We start from the raw sequence: 22309 nt of genomic DNA on the forward strand, positions 1-22309 counted from the left end.
TGGCCCCTGCGCTGGTTCACAATCGAGGGAACAGTCCCACTCTCAGCTCCTCTCCCTGGCAAGCAGGGGTTTTAATTACGTCTCAGGCTCCTTGAATGAAAGTGTTTTCTCCGGCTCCCGGGCATCTTTAAACGCTCCTCACGTCTGGATGCCTGCAATCAGTGATGCGTTTGTTTTAGGGGATGAATTAGGCTTCTGAGCCCGAGCTGCCCGATTTATGAATTAGATTTCATTGAAGGCTAAGGTGGTGGTGTTGGGGGGGGGGGCAGGGATGTCGGAGATGGAGAGGGAGGGAAGCTTAAAAAAAACCCAACAACCCAGCTTTGACGTCCCCAGCACTTGGGGATCCACTTTGCCTCGGCTTCTGAGCGTGGGAGGCATCTGAGTAGGTAGGAAAAGCCAGAGAAAACGGGGCTGGGTCTCTCTTCCTTCTTCAGGAGCGGTCCTGTGCTCCTAGCCAGCCCTTGTTGCTCAGGGCTTTGCCCCGAGTCTTCCCCTGCCTCAGGCTCTTGCCCATCTTTTTGACTTGTTTGCCCCATCTGGTCACACTTTGCCCGGTCCTAGTCTTCACTCCATCTCTTAGTCTGTCTACAAGCATTTTCTAAGCGCTTACCACTTATAGCCCCTTCTCTCTTCCTTGCCGGTCCACGCTCACTTCCTGTTCCAGTCCCTGCCCCATCTCTCCAACTGTCCACCCCCTGCCCTGAACCCTCGCTCGGCCCTAGGCTCTACCTGTGCACTCACCAAACATCTCCCCGCCGCCCAGTTTCTCCTCTATCCTTAAGCCTATTCTTTCCCCAGTCCCTGTCCAGCTCTCTCCTGCTCCTGCCCAAGTCCTTGCCTCGGTATCTTCCCTATCCCTTGCCCTGATTTCCCTCCCGTACAAGTGTCTGTACCTCCCATCCTTGCAGCCCCTTCTCTCTTGGCCATGCTCACTCCCTGAGAGGCACTCAGGCCCTGAACACGCGGCTATAACTAGACTGGGGCGGGGAGGAACGTCCTCCACTTCGCTCTGTAGGGAGGGGAAGCTCTGGGGGGCTGTTCCACGCCCTCCCACCACCCTGGCCAAGGTCGGGGGGAAGTCGAGGGTTCAGCCTCATTTCTGCTGTCCTTCCACTTACTTTCTGCCTCCTTCCGGCGGGTGCCTCTAAACTTCGTCTTGGGGTGTCAGTCTTCCTGTGCCCACCCTTCAGCTCGCCTCCCCTCTCCTGGGCTGCACAGTCACCCGATTCCCCAGGGCTCCCCCTCTGCGCCCCCGGGCGCCCGGCAGCCCCGACCCGGGGAGAGAGCGAGCGCGAGGCTCGGGCCGCCTCTATTGAGTGGCGAGGCTCTGCAATCACGTGGCCCGGGGGGTGGGGGGAGGCTGGCGGGCGGGGAGGGAGGGGAGGGGATGGGAAAGAGGGGGGAGGGGGACGTCCTCCGCAGTTCGCTGTTCGCTGGGGCTCTCAGACACACACCGAGAGCCGAGGAACCGCCGCAGCCGCCGCCACCGCCGGGAGCCTACCGGGCCCGCCTGCCTTCCTTTGCCTGCCGCCACCGCCACCTCCTCCTGCCCCGGGAGCCACCCCCCGCCTCCCACCGGCCCCTCTCCACTGCCCAGGTCCCCGGCGCTCGTCTCCCCGGCTCCCAGGCGCTAGGCTCTGCCGTGCTGCTTCAGGCTCTCGGACCCCTGGCTCGGGATTGCTGGCCGGGCTGAGCGGGCTGAGCGGGCGGGCTCCCGGGGTTCTCCGGGCGCCTCCTCCCCCAGTCCCTTCCCGGCCCTCCCCGGCTCCCCTCCTTCCCGATCGGCCCCCTCCCCCCAACCCTGGGTCTCGCCCCGAGCCCGGGCTGATGTGCAGCACGCGAGGGGGGACATGGAAGTGTTGACGCTGTGGCTTCTCCCCTGGATATTTCAGTGCGTTTCGGTGCGGGCGGACTCCATCATCCACATCGGTAAGAGAGAGCGAGCGCCGGCGAAGAGGAAGAGAAGAGGAAGGCGGGCAGGCAGGGAGGCAGACGGCCAGGCAGGCAGGCAGGGAGGCAGCCGGCCGGGAGGGTGGGCGCAGGGACCGACAGATGGACACCCCGAGGGGGATCGGCTGCTGGTAGAACCCACCCCCCTCCCCCACGGCGGTGAGGGAGGGGTGGGGGGCGGGGGAGATGAAGAGAGGCAAAGGTTGGGGAGGGGGAAGTGGGGGCGAGCCCAACTATCTGAGGCCGAAAGATCCGTGCTGCCAGGGCTCTCGGAAGCCGAGTAGCCTCGCGAAGTTGGCAGCGAGCAGTGCCCAGGAACCGGAGGTCTTCGGCTTCCTTCCGCCCTCCGGTTCAGTGGCTCTGGGGCGAAGATGCCCGCTTGAACGCACTCTCCAGGGCGCCGCGCCCCGGGTAGCCACAGGCGCCTCCTAGGGCAGCAGCTCCTGTGGCCCTGGGGGCTGGGGCTAGGGGGTATAGTCATGCTCGTTTGTCAGTACCCTCCTTTCCCATCCCTCTCCCAAAGGCTCATGCTGGGGAGACTGGGGGAGGGGGACCACAGGAGACGCCCCCATCCCCTTACAATCCCTCCCTCCTCAAGAGTAGGAGTGAAGCAGAGACAGGTGGTGACCAAGTTGTCTGGAAAGGGTTGGGGAAGCTGGGTCCGGAGCTCCTGGCTCCTGTGTGCGTGTCTGTCTGTCTGTCTGTCGGTGTGTGTGTGTGTGTGTGCGCGCGTGTCAATGGGTGTTGTCAGTGTGTGTCAACGTATGCCTGTCGCTGGATTGTGAGTGTGTGTGTGTGTGTGTGTGTGTGTGTGTGTGTGTGTATGTGTGCAGCGGTGGCGACTGCGACCCGAGCCCATTGACAGCTCTCAATTTTCCCAGAGTCTGAGTCGTGGGCTTTCTGGGGAGGTGGGAGAGGAGGAGAGGAAGGGAGGAAAGGAGCGTGGGTGGATGAGTGGGGGCAGGGGAGAGAGTAGGAGAGGTGTCTGTGTGGAGGGGTTGAGTCTGGGAGTGAGGAAGGAGGGAAAAGAGGAGAGCGAGAAAAGGAGGGAGACGGAGATTGGAGAGATGAGGGAGAGAGGGAAGAGCGGGAGCATGGGGGGGGGGGGGCGTGAAAAGCGGGGAATGGTTCGGAACCGGGGAAATGAAGCCTAGGAAGAAGGTCGACCTAATGAGAAGTTGGGCGGGTTGAGAGCTGTAGGATGGGGATTGGAGGTGGGGGTTGCTGTAGGAGCACAAGGACCCCTCTGGGAAGTACTCCGCAGTCCCCTCCGGGAAGTTGGGAAAGACCTAGAGAAGAGAAATATGCCTGGGAAGTTGGGGTGTGTGTACGGGGTGATAGTGGCTGTGGCGATGAGCCGTAGCTTCTCGTATGCCAGCTCGACACCTCTCTTTTTTGGGGGTGTGTGTGAAACAGCAGAGCATCCAAGAACCGTCCTGGATCCTCCCCCACTACACAACTGGTGTACGAGAGATCAAGGCCTGGAGGGTTCTAGGAGAGATCTCAGAAATCCAGGCTAAAGCAGATTTCTCTCCACCACCTCCCCCCAACTCCGTCTCTCCATCTTAGTTGCCTCCTGAAAAAGGCCAACCCCTATCCCTTTTTACACCCCACTCTTATCCTGCAATACAGGGCAGATGGAGGAGGGGAGGGAGGAGGACTTCCCTTCTCTGGAAAGCCTAAGAGGAAGGTGACAGAAGAAACTTTAGTCCTCCCCCCGCTCCCCCGCCCAGTCTCTTAGTGGGAGAAGTGGAGAGCCGGCCAGCCTGGTCAGCATTGCGGCTCTGAGGAAGGCAATCAGGGAAACCCCGGTGTGCCCCAGCTTCCCCCAGAGCTCTCTATAGCGCGGCAGAGTGCTGTGATTGTGGGGGAGTAGATTGGAGTTCTCACCCTAGAGCCACCTTGGGGGTTTCCATAGCCCTTGAGTTGGCTTGGAGTTATTTGACTTCCCCAGCCCCAGGGAGACTGGCCTTCCCTAGGGCGCAATGCCAGGGCGTCCAGGACTCTGCGAACCTGGAGTGAGTTTTCCTTCTTGTTTTTCTCAATTGGGGTACTCGTCTGTTCGGCTTCCCTTAGGAGTTGTCCGTGGTACTGGATTCTACCTGTGAGCTATTCCTCTTAAATAGGAAACCCACCCAGAAACAGGGACTGGAGCAGAGACAAACCCAGACAAACACTCCTGGGCAGAGATGATGAGACTGAGATGCCCAGCTAGGACACTAGAGAGCCAGAGGGTACCCCTTTGTGGCATCTTTGTGGCCCGAGGCCGAACCAACCCGGCTGCGGGTGAATAAGCAGTTCTCTGGTTGGAAGCTCTGGAGGTGGGAGGAGGGCAGAGCCATCTTGATCTTGCCTGCACAGCTGTCCCGCCCCGTTTGTAGTGGGATCTTATTCACATGCTCCACAACGGACTGGGATCATGTAAAGCCTGGTGCCAGATGCCTTCTCTATCAACAAGCTTCCCAAACACCTAGGACTAGCTGGACCTAGCTGCTCCACTAGGGGAGGATGGCTGCAGAAAAAGCCAGCCTTCGAGTGCTGGGGAGAAAGGGGTTAACAACATCTTAGCCCTAAGTCCTGCCCCACCCCCTACTTCCTCTTCTTTCTGGTCTAGTCTGTCGAATAGAGGCAATCCTGGGGGCTTTTCTGAATTTGAGAAGTGGACCCAGAGAAGTCTTCTGCAACTGTAGAACCTTTGGTCCACCCTTAGATATAGTAACTTGACTCTGTGCACTGTGCATGCTATATCCAATTGGTGTGTATGTAGCATACACCCGTCCCACTGTAATCTGCCTTCTGTGATATTTGCAACACATGTCTATCATATGTTAAACCTAGATGAGGAATAAGCCTGAGATACGTATGATACTCAGAGCCTGGGCAAGATGTGTGCATCGCTGGCAAGCTTTGAATATTATGGCCCCCCTGCTTAAGAAAACTTTGAAATTTCACTCGTATACATGGGACTTGATCTATCAGAAAAATAAATATTTTCCTGCTATAGAGTGACAATTTTTGGTATTCAAAAGTGTTCGTCTCCTTGTATTGAGAGCGTTCTCCCATCCCCTTGTTTTGCCCTAGGTAGCTGGCTTCCTTTCTTACCTTTGGTATCTCTTCTGGTACCCATGTATTGTTTCTCTCTGTTCATCAAATCCTGCCTTCCTGGAAGGACAGATCAGAGTCTCAAATAATTAATTGAGTTGAGGCCTAGGGAACTACTAGAGCAGTAGCAACAACAACCATGTAGCTAAAATTCCAACCCCCATAACATAGTAACATGCCTGGTAAAACCCACGCTAATGGTCTGCTCTTTCTTTACCAAGCTAGCTGCCACCAACAACAGTCTGGAGGGAAATGGATCTGGGCTAGCCACTGAGCTGCGGTCACCCTACAAGGAGAGTGCATTCCCTGGCCTTTGGTCTTTTAGTCTCCTGAGACCTCTTGACCCTGTGTCCTCCCTTTTTTATCCCATTCCTTTCTAGGTGCCATATTTGAGGAGAATGCAGCTAAGGACGATGAGGTTTTCCAACTGGCTGTGTCAGACCTCAGCCTCAATGATGACATTCTGCAGAGTGAGAAGATCACCTACTCCATCAAGTTCATAGAGGCCAATAACCCCTTCCAGGCAGTGCAGGAAGGTAAGTGGTGGCAAGTGCAGTCCCCAGAGCTGTTGTGTTCAATGGTGGGCCAAGTCGGGGCTCCTGATCAGAGTGATGAGCAGATATGGAGTTGGTGATCTTCCCACTGCCTGTTCGGTGGCTGTTCTGGCTTCAATTGCTTTCCTGTCTTCCCTCTGACCCCTGTTCCCCATTTCCTGACTTTTCCTCCCTCCCTCCCCTCCCCTAGCCAGGCTTGGTCTCCTCTGTTTAATACCTGAGAGTAGGACAGAGTGTTTGTACATGCAACAAAGGGTATAGGTACTGTTTCTGTGTAGTTAGTATGTAATGTGTGTTTGCAGGTGTATACAGGTATACATAGACACTTGTATACAGTGTGTTTATGCAGGTGTCTATGTATTGTGAGTAGTGTGTTTCCTCTGTGCCTTGTAACATGCCTCTGTGTCTCAGCGTGTAATTTATATGTGTCTCCATGTCATTGTGTGCCTTTATATGTGTAGTGCATGGCTCCATGTTACTTGTCTATAGATTTTTGTCTGCATCTGCCTACCTGCTTATATGACGATAGCATTCTTCTGTCTTTCTGTGTCATTTGTGTGCAGGCCTATAGGGTGCTGGTTTCTCCATGTGTATAGCCTGTCTGACTATAGTAGGTAACATGCCTCCATGTGCCACTGTGTCTTTGTGAGTGTGTGCGTGTGTGTTTGCTGGTGAACGTGGTCCCTTCTATCCGCTGTGCTCCTGGCCGTGAACCTCGGCCAGCAGCTGGTTCTCCCCCTCAAACCCTGGACCCAGCCTGGCCTCGGGCTCTATTTGGCTCTCCATCTCTCGGCTGCTGCTGAGCCAAGCCGAGTAGCCAGGCTGGTGGGCTCAAGGCCGGAGGTGGGCGCTGTTTTACAAGGAAAGGAGCCCTAGCTGAGTATTTTATTTGCCTTTACTGCCTGTGCCGCCGCCACCGCCTCAGCTATGGAGGGAGGTTGCCCCGGCCAGGCAGAAGGGAGCCCTAAAGCCCAAGGTTGGAGCTTCCGACAAGTATCTGCACAGTCTGGCTAAGCTTGGGGGCAGGGACCGAGCGGTGAGGTGTGCACTGGGAATATAGGGGTAGGCACGGGCTTGGTTGATGCGTGGGGACTGACTTACCTTCTTCCCTCAAGGATTTGGGCCACCCTCCTCCTCCCCCCCCCCCCCCCCCCGCCCCGTGTCACTGGGCGGGGACTTCCAGGGCCACGAGCTGCCCCGGCGCGGGAGTCAGTGGGGGTGGGGGCTCAGCTCCAGGTGCTGATTAGGAGAGGACTGGAGAGTGGGCAACAGGTATGTGAGGCGGGGCTCTCTCTCCAGGACAGGCAGCTTCAAGGTCACAGTGTCTCTGGCTAAAACTGGGCATTTATAAAACCCAGAGGACCAGGCACTGGTCATCTGTCAACACCCCCCACCTCCCATCTGAAACCATAAAACTTTCGTTATGGACACAATATGTTACAATGAAAAAGGTCCTGGATTTGGAGTCAGAGGACCTGGGTTTGAATCCTGGCTCAGTCTCTTAACCTGTGAGCTTGATAAATCACTTAACCTCTCTGAGAATCAATTCCCTTGTCTATAAAATGAGAGGGTTGAATTTAATGGCCTTGAAGTTCTTTCCAGTTCTCATTCTATGATTTCTTCAATTCACATTGCCTTGCCTCATGATCCGTCTGAACTTTGCCCCTTCCTTTGGGGTAGTGTATGATGTTTTAAGGTCAGGGAAGGATGCCTCACCTTTTAAACGCTGAGAATTAGGGCTATCTGGGAAGCAGAGGTGGGGGGCAGGGTATTTAACCCTGGCCTCCTGCTGGTCAGGTTTGAGAGTCAGAGGAGCCCCTGGGAAGCAGGTAGAGTACCTGAGGGCAACCTCCCTAGGTTATACAGCCTTGGGCTGGAGGAACAACCTCAGGGAGTGAACTCAGGCGAGAGAGAAGGGAGGGCTGTTCTAAGCCTGGTGGAGGCTTTGGAAGGTGATGAAAATCCGCAGTATTTTTATACTAGCCTAATGATGAATGTTGGGATGAGGAGAAGAGAGTGTAAGGCTTTGGGGGCCAAAGATGCTCTGTTTTCCAGATGACTGTACAAAGATTTGGGGTTAAGTGGGATTTGGGAGTTAAGACCTATTGAAGACCTTACAGAGTGGACAAGGTGTGATAGATGACTGACCAGGTCAGGGGACCTAGAGGGTGTGTGGTTGTGTTTTTCCTGGGGGCTAGAAACTTGGTCGATCCCATTCATTAGCTCACATGTGACTCCAAGAAGCAGTTGCCAAGCCTGAAAATAATTTGATAAACACATTTGTTGCTTTTTGAGTTTTCACTGAAATTAATAAAACAAACCACACATGCCTTCACTTGGAGAGTATTTCCAGTCTACGTTCCCGCAGGGTCCAAGTGCCTGCATCAGTTTGATGAGGCTAAGGGCCTTAGATGAGAAAAAGGGTAGCATACTAAACCCTGATGAGCTGGGTCTCAGTTTCGTCATCTGCTAAATGAGGGAGTTGGACCAGATGACCTCTAGACTTTTCTGGAGCTTGTTCTCCACAGGTTTTCAGTGCCATTTCCCCAGGAAATCTAAAAGTCGGGGGCTGGTCCAGGACTGACAGGAGTGAAACGGATCTTGCCTTCACTTTGGGTTATCAGGACTTGGGTTCAGTCATAAGACTGCTTAGTTAGTGGTTAATGTTTCTTATAGCAAATGGTCAGAGAATCTAGAAGGTTGACTGAGCCAAAGCTTTCCAATGGGCTGATTTTGCCCCCTCTCCCCCCCATTCTCTAGGAGGATGAAACATTGCCAGGCTTACCATCACTTTGTTAACATTGTGAGTATCTTCTCTCTCCCTTTCCTCACTTTCCAACTTCATTTTCCTGGATGTTTTCTCCCCCTGGAAATGAACCTTTCTGTTTGCTAAAGGGGGAGACCCATGGGGAAACGTGGAAAGAATTATTAGAGATGATGATGATGATGTTAGATTAGATGTGGGCTAGATTCTTCTCTGCTACTTTCTAGCTGTGTTATTGGGCAAGTCATTCACTTTTTTGGACTTGTTTCCTTATCTGTAAGATATAGGCATTGGACTAAGTGACGGCCAAGGCCTTTTCCAGTTCTAAATCCCATGATCCTATTACTTCTCCATGGACTTTAAATGGGCATTAGGCAGGGTACTCCCTGAGACCTCCCTGGGAAGGGAGCATGGGATCATAACAACACAGACCTTGAGTGGAAGGGACCTCAGAGATAAGGGAGTCCAATTCCCTCATTTTACAGAGGAAGAAACTGAGGCCTGGAGTACTTTAGTCAATAATTCAGAGTCTAGGCACTTGACTTCATTTAGGACACAGGTTCTTTATTTGAGATCCTTGGATCCCCAGGGGGGTCTATGGGTAAATTTCAGGGGAGTCTGGGAATTTGGATGGGGAAATTTGTGTTTTTATTTCAAATGTTATTGATTTCTTTTGTAATCCTATATATGTTATGTTATGCATTTATAAACATTATTCTAAGAAGGGGTCCATGGGCTCCACCAGACTTCCAAACACAAAAAGGTTAAGAAGCTCTGTTTTAAGGTATAAAAACACATGCCATAAATAACTTAGTCTCCCCCCTTCACCATCACCCCTTTTAAAGTAACTTTTTATTACTTGCAAGGAGGATTCTGTGGGACTTCTCTATTGGATTCTTGAATACTTTGCCCCTTCCTTTCCCAGGAAATGAATAAAATATCTATTATCCTGTCTTCCTTACCCCAAGGATTATACATGGTCATGGGACCATATATTTAGAGCTAGGGAGGAATCTTTGAGGTCATCTAGTTAAACATTTTCATTTTTTAGCTGAAGAAACTGAGACCCAAAGAAGTTAAGTGACTGGGACAAAGTCACACTGCTGGCAAGCACTAGAGGTGAGATGATCTCAGGTCCTCCGACTTCAGCTGCTGTTCAGTCATTTCAGTTGTAGATGACTCACTGTGACCCCATTTGGGGTTTTCTTGGCAGAGCTACTGGAGTGTTTTGCCATTTCCTTCTCCAGCTCATTTTATAGATGAGGAAACTGAGGCAAACAGGCTTAGGTGACTTGCCCAGGCTCACACAGCTGTCTGAAGTAAGATTTGAACTCAGAAAGATGGGTGTTCCTGACCCCAGGCCCAGCATTCTATCCATTGAGCCACCTAGCTGTCCTCTGACTCCAGGATCAGTGAGCTAAACTGCCTCTTACATGGTGATAAGTGGTCAAAGTGGTATTATATTAGGGAGGAGGGCCTATGGCAAGAATAGGGGGTACTAGAATAATAATAATAGCTTGCATTTACATATGCTATCTCATTTGATCCTCATAACTTTGGGAGTGATCCCCGTTTTACGGACCAAGAAACTGAGGTAAAGAGAGGTTGAATGACTTTCCCTGATGGTTACTAGTAAGCATCAGAGGCAGGGTTTGAACTTTGATCTTCCTGACTCCAGGGCCAGCACTCTCTGAATGCTTGGTGCCACCTAATTGCCTGTAAGGAGAAGAGAGGAGGAAGACTTAGGAGGTTTGTGGACATTTCACATTGGGGAAAAGGGCACCCACAGATTAGAAGACCCTTTCGAGATTTGCCAGGCTTGCCTGGGAAACTGGAGGATCACCTGAGGTCCCATGGTAGGTAGGATGACTCAAGAATGGAAGTTACTGGGATTCAAATATTCCTGTAAACTTACTTTGCCTGGATTGGTATACCCTTCCTCTGTTGAGAAAAATATCCTGCTGTCCATTGAATGACAGGTGCTTCTTGAAATGTTTGTTTGTTTATTGGTGGCCAAAGACATATCCTAAACACCCTCCTGTTCTGTGAAATGACATGGAAACCAGAAAAGGAAGCATATATTGGGACAAATTGCCTGCCCCCAGGGGTCTATGCTGGGCTGACTCCCGTCATTCCTCATACTTTAGTGTCCTCATGTAAAGGATTCAGAAAATGATTCTGGGGGTTTATTGTCCTTCCCAGGATCCTGGGGTGATAGGTACCATCTAAGCAATCTGGCAGGGAGTTGCTAATCTACCCATTTGAGATGTATCCTAGTGTCGAATGGGTAGATGAGAAGAACATTGATGAGGCATGTTTTACTGTGGGTGTACAAGGACTGTGGTGGCCCGTGGAACAGAGTGCTGATTAAAATTTCTCTGTAGGCTGGCAAATTTTTATATCCTTATCAACAAGACTGGGAGAAATACACATTATCATCCCTTTTCTTCTAGGCCCCAGCTGCTGGAATGGCAGATAGGAATGGATGGAGATGGCCAGCCCTTGTGTAGGCTGATGAGGCTTTGCATCCAGGTTACCACCCATTATTTCCAGTGCCACTGAAATTCACTGGGAAGGCCTTCATAATCACAGTGAAGGGGATTTGAGGATGTAAGGCAGTGGGGTGTTATGGAAGGAGCACTGGGACAGGAGGCAAAAGAATCTCAGATGGATGATATATCAAGTTGTCAGAGTTTGAAGGGACCCTGGAGATCTGATCATGAAGCTCCCAACCCTCTCCTTTACTGAAGAGAAAACTGTGCTCAGAGAAAAGTGACAGTTCCAAGGTCACAAGTCTGGGCAGTGGAAGAGTTGGGATGTGAACTCAGTCTCCTAGCTAACAGTGGTGAGGGAAGGACAGTGGATTTGGAGCCAGAAAAATGGAAGTTGAATCCACCTGGGTGATCTTGGACAAGTCATTCACCTTCTTTGGTCTCGGTTTTCTCCTCTATAAAATGAGGGGGTTGGAGGACATGTCTCTAGAGTTCCTTCCTATGCTAAGTCCTAAGAGTTTAAGAACAGAGGGCACTGTCTCCTGTGGTCTGTCTACATGGTACAAAACACCCTAGCAACTGCATTGTTCCCCAGAGCCTGGGGTTCAGTCCAGAGCCCTGCAGGCAGCACAGCTTATTGTAGCAGCCCTGGGGCTGGAAAATAGGTTTGGAGTAAAATCAACTTTGGCTAGTCTTACTGGTGGAGATTAAGCTTGCTTTCCAGCTTGTATCATACTGACTCTGATGCCAATGTACAGAGATGGGTGGGCTCTGGGGACCTCCCTGGGGATGGAGGGCTATATGGTTGGGATGTACCAGAAGGATTTGTTTTGGCAAGCTGGCTCTCACCAGAGGAGTATGGGGGTTAGAGTTTGTTTACATTTTAGGCTGAAGCAGGGGTGGGAGATGCATTTAGAATTATGATTCAGAAAGGAAGCACAATGGGATGATGGAAAACATGATGGGAGAAATTGGAGGGCTAGGTATTTTGGAGCATGGAGGACTCTGGGCAGAGAAACTAGGAAAAAACCTTACTTAGGTACATTATGGGAAGAGTGGTGTTCCCAAGAGGTTTGATGATGCTCTCTAGTTTCTTGGGAAGGATCTGCCCAGTTCCTGGCATCTTAGATCAGATGGCAGTGTTGTGAACTGGATTCTCAGGATAGTCTAACTGGTAGCACAGATCTAGGTCTGCGGGGATTGAGTGTTTCATGCTGTTTTCCTTCAGTTTTTTCACACTACTGTGGAGAGCTGCTAGAGTCTTCTCTAACAGGCAGCCCTACTAGAATGTGTGGGTCAAGCCAGATGGGTTGCCCTGGAGAGGTTATAGGTAGGAGGGATAATGCATCCTTTGCATCTCTCAGCTCCCTGGTCAGTGTGGGGGTTTGAGGAGATCTTGGAATGCTGGGCTCTAGCAAGGAAACAAACCCAGCTCCAATCTTCTGCTGGACACAGAGGGCAGGGGCTGCTCAGAGTTAAGAGACTTAACTCTGCTTAGTTATCCTTCAGGGATGGGCTCTTACCTGTTCTCAGTAAAAAGGAATGTTAGAGCTTTAAGGGAACTAGAGGGCATCTAGTCCAACCCATAACTAACAGCATCTTTAAAAACTTGTCCTCTTGCCTGTGCTTGAGTATTTCAGAGGATGGGGAGCTCCTTACCTCCTGAAATAGCTCCTTTTTGGACAGTTCTCATTGTTCCAAAGAATCCCCTTGGTAAGAAACAAATGTGTCCTCTGCACCAAGAGGGAAAGGAAGCATAGGCTCAGAGTAGGAAGTGATCTTTGTAGCATTGACTCTAATTCATAGCAAGGAATCTGAGCTCTTTGAGATGATCAGAGGAATTCTGTAGGGGGTGTTCATGCCCTTTTAGACTTTTACCTCTGAGCCAAGGTCAGTTTACTACAGGAAGGTGATTTTCTTTTGGTTGAATAACTCCAACTCTTCAGGGAAAACCAGATCTAAGAATGGGATAGATCTCCTGAGAGCCCTGCCCCTGCTTGGTAGGATGGGAACTGGGCTGAGGAAGGAGGCTCAGGGTTGGTTCTAACCCCAATCATTTTGAAGATGATGGCAAAAGAACCATGATGTATGGGGTTGGTGTCTGAAAAAGAATCCAGGCTTTCCTTAGGCATTGGCTCAAGGGATTAGGGCAGCTGGAAGCAGAGATTCTAATGACTCTCCAAATGGATCCATGAAAGGGGGCACTGGCCAATCATATTTCTTGGTTCTGTTACATAATAGACTCTTAATAAATGTTTTTTTTGGATGAATGCATGGATATATCCTGGGTCTCCTATGGTTATGACCTATGGCCTATGACAGAAAGAGATCAGGCTTAGGTATTAAAAAATTGTCATCCATTTATGTCTCTTGCCACCATCTTCTTCCAGGACCTCTTGTAAAAGGGAGGTTTTAACTTCCTTGACATGAATCTCCAAAGTCAGGGATATCTCAAACAGTCCTCTTCCCACTTAATAGCCCATTCTGGATTACTTGTATGTAGCACCTGGAGACATCCTCTTTCCCTTTCTTCCCTCCCCTCATTTCACAAGGTGGGTCTCCTAGACAAGGATACCTGAGTATCTAGGAAGTCTATGTAGGTCCCTGTTTAATACCTCGTTGGGGTTCCTATGCTTAACATTCATGTCTGTGGGAGCTCTGCTGGAGAAATGCCATAGAACTGCATGGACATGAACCCTTGTAATATTTAGGGGGTCTAATGTGCTTTGCATCTGCTATTTGAATGAATCTAAGCAAAGCCCTGGGTGAGGGTGGGGTAAAATCACTGTCACCTCTTCTCACTTTACTTTCCCAGTCTTATTATATTTGACTCCTCTTTCCATATTCTACGTTCCAGCCGAACTGAATTTCTCGATGTTCTTCATACTTGACACTACCTCCCACCTCCATGCTTGGAATACCCTTCATCCTTAGATTCCTTTGTTCTTTTCAAACCTTAATTCAAGCATCGCATCCTAATGAGGCCTTTCCCTATCCCCCATCTGCTCATTCTTTCTCCCCAGTTACCCGGTATTTGTTTTGTATACATTTATCTGTGTACAGATGTCTCTTCTAATAGAATGTAAACTCTCTGAGGGCAGCAATCATTTCGTTTTTGTCTTTGTATGCCTAGCACCTAGCATAGTGCCTGACAGTAGGTGCTCAATCAATACCTCTAAATTGATTGATCTCCCGAATAGCTACATTCTTAGACTTTCATGTGTATACATAAATTTATCAAAACTTGAATCCAGTTTTACTTTATGGCCTGACCTCCTTTTTGGTTAACATGTTGCAAAGATTTATTCCCCATTGTGTGAAGTTGCTCTTCTCCTGCCCCAGACAGACTCACCCTAGTGATTCTGGTGTCAGGGGATTTGGTGAACATGTCTGTGTGTTCCCATCCAGCCTTTTCTCAGACTTTTCTTTTTCCATCTTGGAGAAATATTCCCTCTTAGTCTGCCCTTAACACCCTATCCCCAACTCTATTTTCACTCTTTCTTGCCTTTCTTGGAAACTTCTCTAGCTCCATGCAATCTTTTGTGGAGTACAGTGAGCATGGACCTTCCAGGCATGGAGCACTTTTACAGAGGTCGAATGACTTCTCTTTTGTTTCTGGCCTCCTTCCTGAGGATGCACACCATTCAGTTGCATTAGTGCATTAGAGCCATGATTCATAGATCACAGGATTATAATATTGTAGTGGAAAGCACCTTAAAGGTTGTCAACTGCAACTAAGTCCTCTATTTATAAAGGTGGAAAGGGAGGCCCATTGGTGACTTGTGCAAGATAATACAGTCAGTAAGTAGCAGAGCTGGGATTTGAATCTAGGGAATCTGACTTAAAATCCAATGCTGTCTCTGATGTATTGTGTTGTAAGAGATGGCTCAGAGCCTTGAATACTCAGTAGACTGTAGGGAGCCTTGGACTCAGTGTAGGAGCATTTGACTCCGAATCAGGAAGCCTGGTTCAGTCTCCAGATCCTAGCTGTGTGATTTTAGACAAGTCATTATAATAATAATAATGATAATGATAACTAGCATTAATATATTGCCTAATATGTGCTAGACACTGTACTAAGCATATTATAAGATATTATCTCATTTGATTCTCACAACAGTCTTGGGAGGGAGGTTGTATTATTATCCCTACTTTACAGTTAAGGAAAATGAGGCAGACACAGGTTAAATGATTTGCCCAGGGTTACTCATCTAGTAAGTGTCTGAGGTTAGATTTGAACTCAAATCTTCCTGACTCCAGGCCTCACACCCTATCCATTGTTCCACCTAGATTAAGGAAACCTGATTTTTTAAATATGTGTAAGATGGGGATAAAGCCTTTGCTGATCGTTTCACAATGTTGTTATGAGGATCAAATGAAATCATGCTTGCAGAATACCTTTGAAACTTTGTATAGGGTTATATAGGCAGCTAGACAGCACAGTGGGTAGAATGCTGGGCCTTGGAGTCAGGAAGACTCATTTTCCTGAATTAAAATCTGGCTTCAGATACTTATTAGCTGTGTGACCCTGGGCAAGTCACTTCACCCTGTTTGCCTCAGTTTCCTCATTTGTAAAATGAGCTGGAGAAGGAGATGGCAAACCACTCCAGTATCTTTGCCAAGACAACCCCAAGTGGGGTCACAAAAAGTTGGACATGACTGAAATACTGAACAACATAAAGTTATACAATGGTAGTGCACTTTATTTTTTTCGGATCTTTGATTTCATCTGTATGGGAGAACTTCCTCCTCCTATTCAGATCAACTATTGTTTTTGGTAACTTTCAGTTTTATAGAGTTTCTTGGGGGCAGTGAGAGTTTAAGGGAATTGCCCATGGTCATAGAGCTAGTGTGCAGATCACATTTGAGCCCAAGTTTTCTGACTCCAAGGGCAACCTTCTATCCACTATACCATGTTGTCTCTTAATGAATTATTTAAAAATTATTTTCCTGGTGTATTTTGCCTTTCATAATTCTGTGCATTGAAAATCTTCTACCCTTTTCAGTAGCCCCACCTACAGAAGATAGAGTAAATAAAATTCTTACAAAAGCAGGTGTGATGTTCAAAGGAAATGCCATTAAAGGAGATATAGTGCCATCTTTTTTTGCTACTGCATTCAATGGACCATGGTACCTCTACATCTGACTTTTGGCTGAAACCTCCTATATATGTTGTCCTCTCCATTAAAAAGTGAGTTCCTTAAGAACAAGGACTTTTTTGCTTTTCTATTTGTATATCTAGCACCCAGCACAGTACCTTTCCCAAAGAAAGATTTAATAAATGCCTTTCATTCATTTTTGCTTCTTAGAAACCTGGCCATTTCTTCTTGCTATTCATTCTTATTGGCTTGTTACCACATAGAAAAGCTTCATGTAATCGTCTCCCTTGAAGGTGTGTGTGTGTGTGTGTGTGTGTGTGTGTGTGTGTGTGTATACTTCTTTTGGGTCACTGATGTGTATATATATATATATGATATATATATAAAATAATTATATACATAATATATGTTGTCATATAATATAAATATATAATAATATATATTTCTATAAATTTAAATCATCATATACATATATGTAAATTTATTTATATAGCTATATATACTATTCCATTCTTTTCTTCATTTTCTTGTGACCATGGAATAATCCTGGGTTGTTTGGAAAGATGTTCTTTCATATTTGAAGTATTTCCTCCTGAATAGTTGTAGAACATGCTTTTTGTTGTTGAAATGGTGAAAATCAACCATCATATACCTTAGAGTTTCAAGTTTGTGTTCCTAATCTGTTATTATTTTTCAGAGTCTCTACTTCTTTGGAAATCTTTTTCATTTTTTCTTCTAAATTCTGTGTTTTGATGTTTATGTTTCAAAATTCTGCATTAAGAGTCTGATGTCTGTTCTAATCTAATTCTTAATTTCTTCTTTTAAGTGTTTTATTTTCATTTTAAGCCATTCTAAAGTTCCATGATCACTGGGGAATTTGCAGAATTGTCTTTTTGACAGGAGTGTTTTGGTTCATTTTCCTTCATAGTATAATGCTTGTTCATAATATTCTTTTTTCCTAAGTTTTTACTCATATTTCTATTCTTATGTCTCTGATGGTTTACTTGTGAGTTAGTTAGGATTTTATTCAGAATTTTCCTTTTAGTTTTTCAGTATTTCTCCTGGGTTCCCAGTTGCTTGTCTTTGGTTTTACTCCTAACTTTAAAAAACAAAACAAAACAAAACAAAACCTCTTTCTCTTCTACTGCTGCACAGACCACAGAAGCTGGAAATTTGCACGTGGAAACTCTGCCCCCTATCCCTTTTGCTGATTCTGTATTCTTTGTGTCTTTTGTCCTTCTTATCTTTCTCCTTTTTTACTTTCTTCCCTTTCTCTTGGGTGGTTAGGCAGAGTCAGAAGCTCTCTCTCTCTCTCTCTCTCTCTCTCTCTCTCTCTCTCTCTCTATCGAAGGAGGGAGGGAGGGAAGGAGGGGGAGAGACTGGGCAGATCTCATAGTGATATACTAAAACATAATTCTTTGAGGTTGCTTTATACTGACAGATGGAGTGGGTAGCTAGGAAAGGGGATTCTGAGTGGGAGTTCTAAGTATTTAAGGTCCCTGGTGTTGTTTCATTTTTAAACTTAGTATTTTTGTCTTCTTTTGTGGATTCAATGTTGGTTACTCTATGTCTGGTGCATAATTTCTTCTTTTTTTCCTGAGATTTTTGGGTAGGAGAGGATTGAAAAAAAACAACTACTCATCATTTTGTAGGTTACATGATCTGACAAATATGTTAACTCAGACTGGGTTTATTACTGATCTTTGTGAGAATCAGAGCCCCCATTTATACTTTTCCCCCCTGCTCTAGGAAGCAATCCTTTATCCTCATCCTTTATTTTTATATCTGAGCCATTTCCTCATTTAGGACAAAACCATTCCTCCAATTCCCTGGTGACTCAATTTTTAAAATAGCCTTTGGTGCAAAAACTTATCAGGGATTTTTTGAGGATAAATAACAGCTATTGGTTCACCTTGGTCCAAATGATTTTTATAGCCCTTTAGTGAACTCTAACAGGTTGGTGACAGTGACTGGGCTCCCTCCCTCATCCTTCTATCCCCCAGGCGACACCTCATCTAGTCCCACTCAATCAACTGGGGGACATGGCTTTTGACAAAAGTCCTACTCTCCATGTGTTCTTCAGAACTCCTTCAATCTGTTTCATTCTTAATGACCCCATTGACCACCAGCCATGCCCCACATGACTTTTTGGTTGCCTAGAATAGTCTACTCTTTACTTCCATCTTGACACTGGGAATGGATCCTGAGATAGAAAGGCCCAGAGATAGGAAGGACCTACTAATTCAATTCAGTTAAAAATACTTATTAAGCACCTACTATGTACAAAACACTATGTTAAATCCTGGGGGGATACAAAAATAAACAATTAAAAAGCACCTGCCACCAAGGAGCTTTGTAGGGATCTGACATGGTCAAGGGCAAGTAAATACAGAACAATCTGAGCAGAGAAGGAGCATGTAAGACCGAGGGCATCACTTCAGTCAATCTCTGAAGGGATTTTAAAAGGCAGAGGGAGAAGTACATTCCATGCATAGTAGCAGCCTGTTCAAAGGCATGGAGGTGGGATGTGAGTGTTGTGACTAAGAAAGAGAAACCAGTTTAGTTTGGCTGGAACATAGATTGCATGAAGGGGAGCCAAGCTATTGATGCGTGATAAGCCTGGAAAAGTAGGTTGTTGTGATGTTGTAGAGGTCTTTGAATGCTAAACATTTTATTTATGGCATTTATTTAGTATTTATTTATTTAGCAACTTTATTATTTATTTATTTAGTATTTTAGTTTTCCCAGAAACAATTGGGAGCCATTGAAGGTTTTTGAGCAGTGGAGGCACATAATCAGACCTGTGCTAGTAATATCACTCTGGCAGTTATATGGAGAATGTATTGGAGAGGAGAGACACTTGATGTAGGAAGGCCAAAGAGGAGGCTATTGCATTAGTCTAGGTAAGAGATGATAAGGATCTTACCAAAGGTGATGCGGAGGGTAGTGTTGTCAAGAGTCTGGTGATTTTAAATTCATCTCTTGCATTATTGCTAGAGGGGTCTCCTCTGGAGACACAGAGTTCTTCTCCTGTGCCCCCTGGATAAGTGAGGTTATGTTGTTATCAATGCAGAGGAAGCATGGAAGACAAAGGGAGCTATGATCTCAACTACACACACACACACACACACACACACACACACACCCTCCCAGGCAAGGAATGAATGTGTCACTGATTTTTGAGCAGGAAAAAAAGCATCAGAAATGTTCTCCTTTATCTTTATGCCCTTTCTTATCCTCAGCTCTGACTTTTGTGTTGATTGTTTAAACCCAGAAAAAGCCTTACCTGGGGTGTGGCCTTCTGAGGGGTAGTGTTTGGGAAAAGCTAATTTCTGATTGTGATTAATTTTTTGTTGCTAGTTGCTTCTAGATCTTGAGAGAATATAGTGCCCTTTAAATTTTTGGCATCCTAGGTTCAAGCCTAGTTATTGCTCTTTTCTGGCCTGATCAAGACTCATAAGACAGTGACTAGGTTCAAGGGTTAAAGCCTCTTGTCCCTGCTTTTTTGGGTGGGTACCTCAATGATCCCCGTGGCCTCCTTTTCCCCTATGGTTCTCTTAGCTATATGAGATGAGACTTGAAGTGACTCCTTATATTTACACAATGTCTGGCACATAGTTGGTATTTAATAGATGTTGCTTAATTCACTGGGACTGGACAGGGCTTGGAGTAAGGACACAGGAGTTTGGGATGAAGTTCTTGATTCTGCTAAAAGGGATGCAGTGAGGTTGTGATGAATGAAGGGTCATCTAGAGAAGTCAATGCCTTTTACCTCTGGGTTAAACCAGAGCCCACTGCTTCAACTTCTTATTACTTAGTTAGTACCAGGGTCCATGATGGCCTTTCTGAGACATTCTAGAGAGTAGACTGGGTCAATTAGCCTATCAGTCACTATTCATCAATTATGTGCTCTATGTCATTTTGGGCCAGCCGGTCTCCAAGGTTCCTCCTAAATCCAGTGGTTCAAGGATTCTAGTCCAACTTTGCTCTGTGGACTTTAGGGGGCATACAACATACACATACAATATCATGATATAGTCAGGCAGTCAAATAGCATTTATTAAGTGCCTACTATGTGCCAGGCACTGTGCCAAGTGCTGGGGATACAAAGAAAGGCACACTACCCCCAAACCAACCCATGCTCAAAACAATAGTCCCTGCCCTCAAGGAGCATGCATTCTTTAGGGGGAGACAACATGTAAATACCTGAGTATAGCAGAAAGAGCACTGGATTCAGAGTAGAAGGATCTGGGTTAAAAGTCTAGTGCTGCTATTTATTACTTGGGCAAGTCACTTAACATCTCTCTGCCTCAGTTTCTCCATTTGTAAAGAGAAGGGTTTGGACTGGATGATCTCCAAGGCACCTTTTTACTCCAAATCTTTTACTGGTTGATTTAGAGATCAATTAAATACTAATTCATGGGTCCTAACGATTAATGCCATAGCACTAACAAGATACCAGAGTATCTGAAAAACTATCATGTAGAAAAGGGATTATGAGACTTTTTCTGCTTGGACCCAGAATGCAGTGGGTTGGGTGGAGGTTGCTGAGAGGCAAATTTAGGCTCTATATGAAGAAAAAAGGTCCTCACCATTGACACTATCTGAAAGTAGAAAAAGTTGTTTTGGGAGAAAATGAGTCCCTCGTCGCCTTCAGTGACAGAGAGACTAGAAGGTTAAACACTTGCTGGGGATTTTATAGAATGAATACCTTTTCAGCTACAGGTTAGACTCAAAGACTTCTTAGCTCTCTGAAGGCTCTAAATTCCCAGTGCATCTCATTTAAAGAAAAATAAATTTTCTTTCCCTCCCCCTCTTCCCCATTTGAAAAGAAAAAAACTCAATATCTTTGAACACATATGTGTAATTGAGCAAAACAAATTTCCATGTTGGCCATAACCAAAAAAATAGAGGCTTTATTCTGTACCTTGAGTCCACCACCTCTTTGTCAGGAGGTGGGTAGCATTGCTTATGATCAGCCCTCTTGAATCATGCAACCATGTTGTTATTAAGTCTTTTAAAATTGTTTTCTTTTACAATGTTGTTGTTACAGTGTACAATGTTCTCTTGCTTCTGCTCACTTCACCCTGAATCATTTCATATAAGTCTTCTCAAGTTTTTCTGAAACCTTTCTCTTCATCATTTCTTATGGCACAGTAGTATCCCATTACACTCATAAACCATAATTTGTCCAACCATGATCCAATTGATGGGCACTTTCTTAGTTTCTAGTTCTTTGCTACTGTAAAAGGAGCTGCTAGAAAGGTTTTTTTGGTTTGAATTTGGATAATTTTCCTTTCTTTGCTGACTTTGGGAGTATAGGTCTAGTAACGGGAGACACTATTTAGTGACTTTGGGGGCCCAGTTCCAAATAACTTTCCAGAATGGCTGGACCAATTCCAAGCTCCACCAACAGGGCATTAATGTTCTTCTTTTCCCATAGCCGCTCCAACATTTGTCATTTTCCTTTACTCCTTCACTGAGATGGAGGATAATAATGCTTCCACTACATACCTCCTAGGGTTGTTGTGAGAAAATGATTTGTAATTAGTAAAGAGCTGCATTTCCCATGGGCTTTGCTTTGATAATAGCTAGAGGCATGGCAGAATCAGGTGCCTGTGAGGTTCTCCCTTCATTCCCCTCTGCTTCCAATTTTTATGACCCATGGAGGATTATTAGTATCATTCAGCCTTTAAGTTCAATACTCAGGTTTGGTGCCTGGACTGTGAAGATGAGATCTCCCAAAAGCTGGATCGGGACTAAAATCATCTTTGGGTTCCACCAGTATTGAGTCAGACATTCTAGCTTGCCCACAATCGGCAGTAGGACTGGAGAAATGGTGGTATTTCCCATAGTCTTGTCAACAGTGAGTGTCCAGTAAAACCAATGATAAATCTAGTTATTTCCTCCAGCTCCTTCAAGTCACCAGGGCTGGTGATTCTTTCAGGTAGGCAACATTACATAGATGTGAACTATTACCATTATCATACACAGAAAGCTTTTCTTGCCTCAGGTTTGCCAGTACTTGTTTAGGGGGCTCAGGGTGGGTTTTTGTTGTTGTTCACTTGTTTCAGTCATATGCAACTCTTTGCGACCCCATTTGGAATTTTCTTGGCACAGTTAGTGAAGTGGCTTGCCATTTCCTTCTCTAGCTCACTTTACAGGTGAGGAAACTGAGGCAAATAGGATTAAGTGACTTGCCCAGGGTCACATCACTAGTAAGTGTCTGAGGCTGGATTTGAACTCAGGTTTTCCTGATTCCAGGTCGGGTGCTCTATCCCCAGTGCCACCTAACTGCCTCTATGGTGTGTTTACTCTCTTTTTGACTCCCTAATAAATTCAGTG

At 46.6% G+C, this 22309-nt stretch overlaps 1 protein-coding gene across 1 annotated transcript in view; it reads left to right on the forward strand.

Moving 5' to 3' along the window:
* The first annotated feature begins 1853 nt into the window (after positions 1 to 1853).
* The window catches only part of GRID1 (glutamate ionotropic receptor delta type subunit 1), a 1144779-nt gene continuing 1124323 nt past the window's right edge, over positions 1854 to 22309 (forward strand). Inside the window, exons 1-2 of the mRNA XM_036735649.1 lie at positions 1854 to 1932; positions 5436 to 5591. Coding sequence (XP_036591544.1) covers positions 1854 to 1932; positions 5436 to 5591 — 235 coding nt within the window. The remainder of the gene's footprint in view (positions 1933 to 5435; positions 5592 to 22309) is intronic.

The sequence above is a fragment of the Trichosurus vulpecula genome, chromosome 8 (genome assembly GCF_011100635.1).
Source record: "Trichosurus vulpecula isolate mTriVul1 chromosome 8, mTriVul1.pri, whole genome shotgun sequence".
NCBI lineage: Eukaryota > Metazoa > Chordata > Mammalia > Diprotodontia > Phalangeridae > Trichosurus > Trichosurus vulpecula.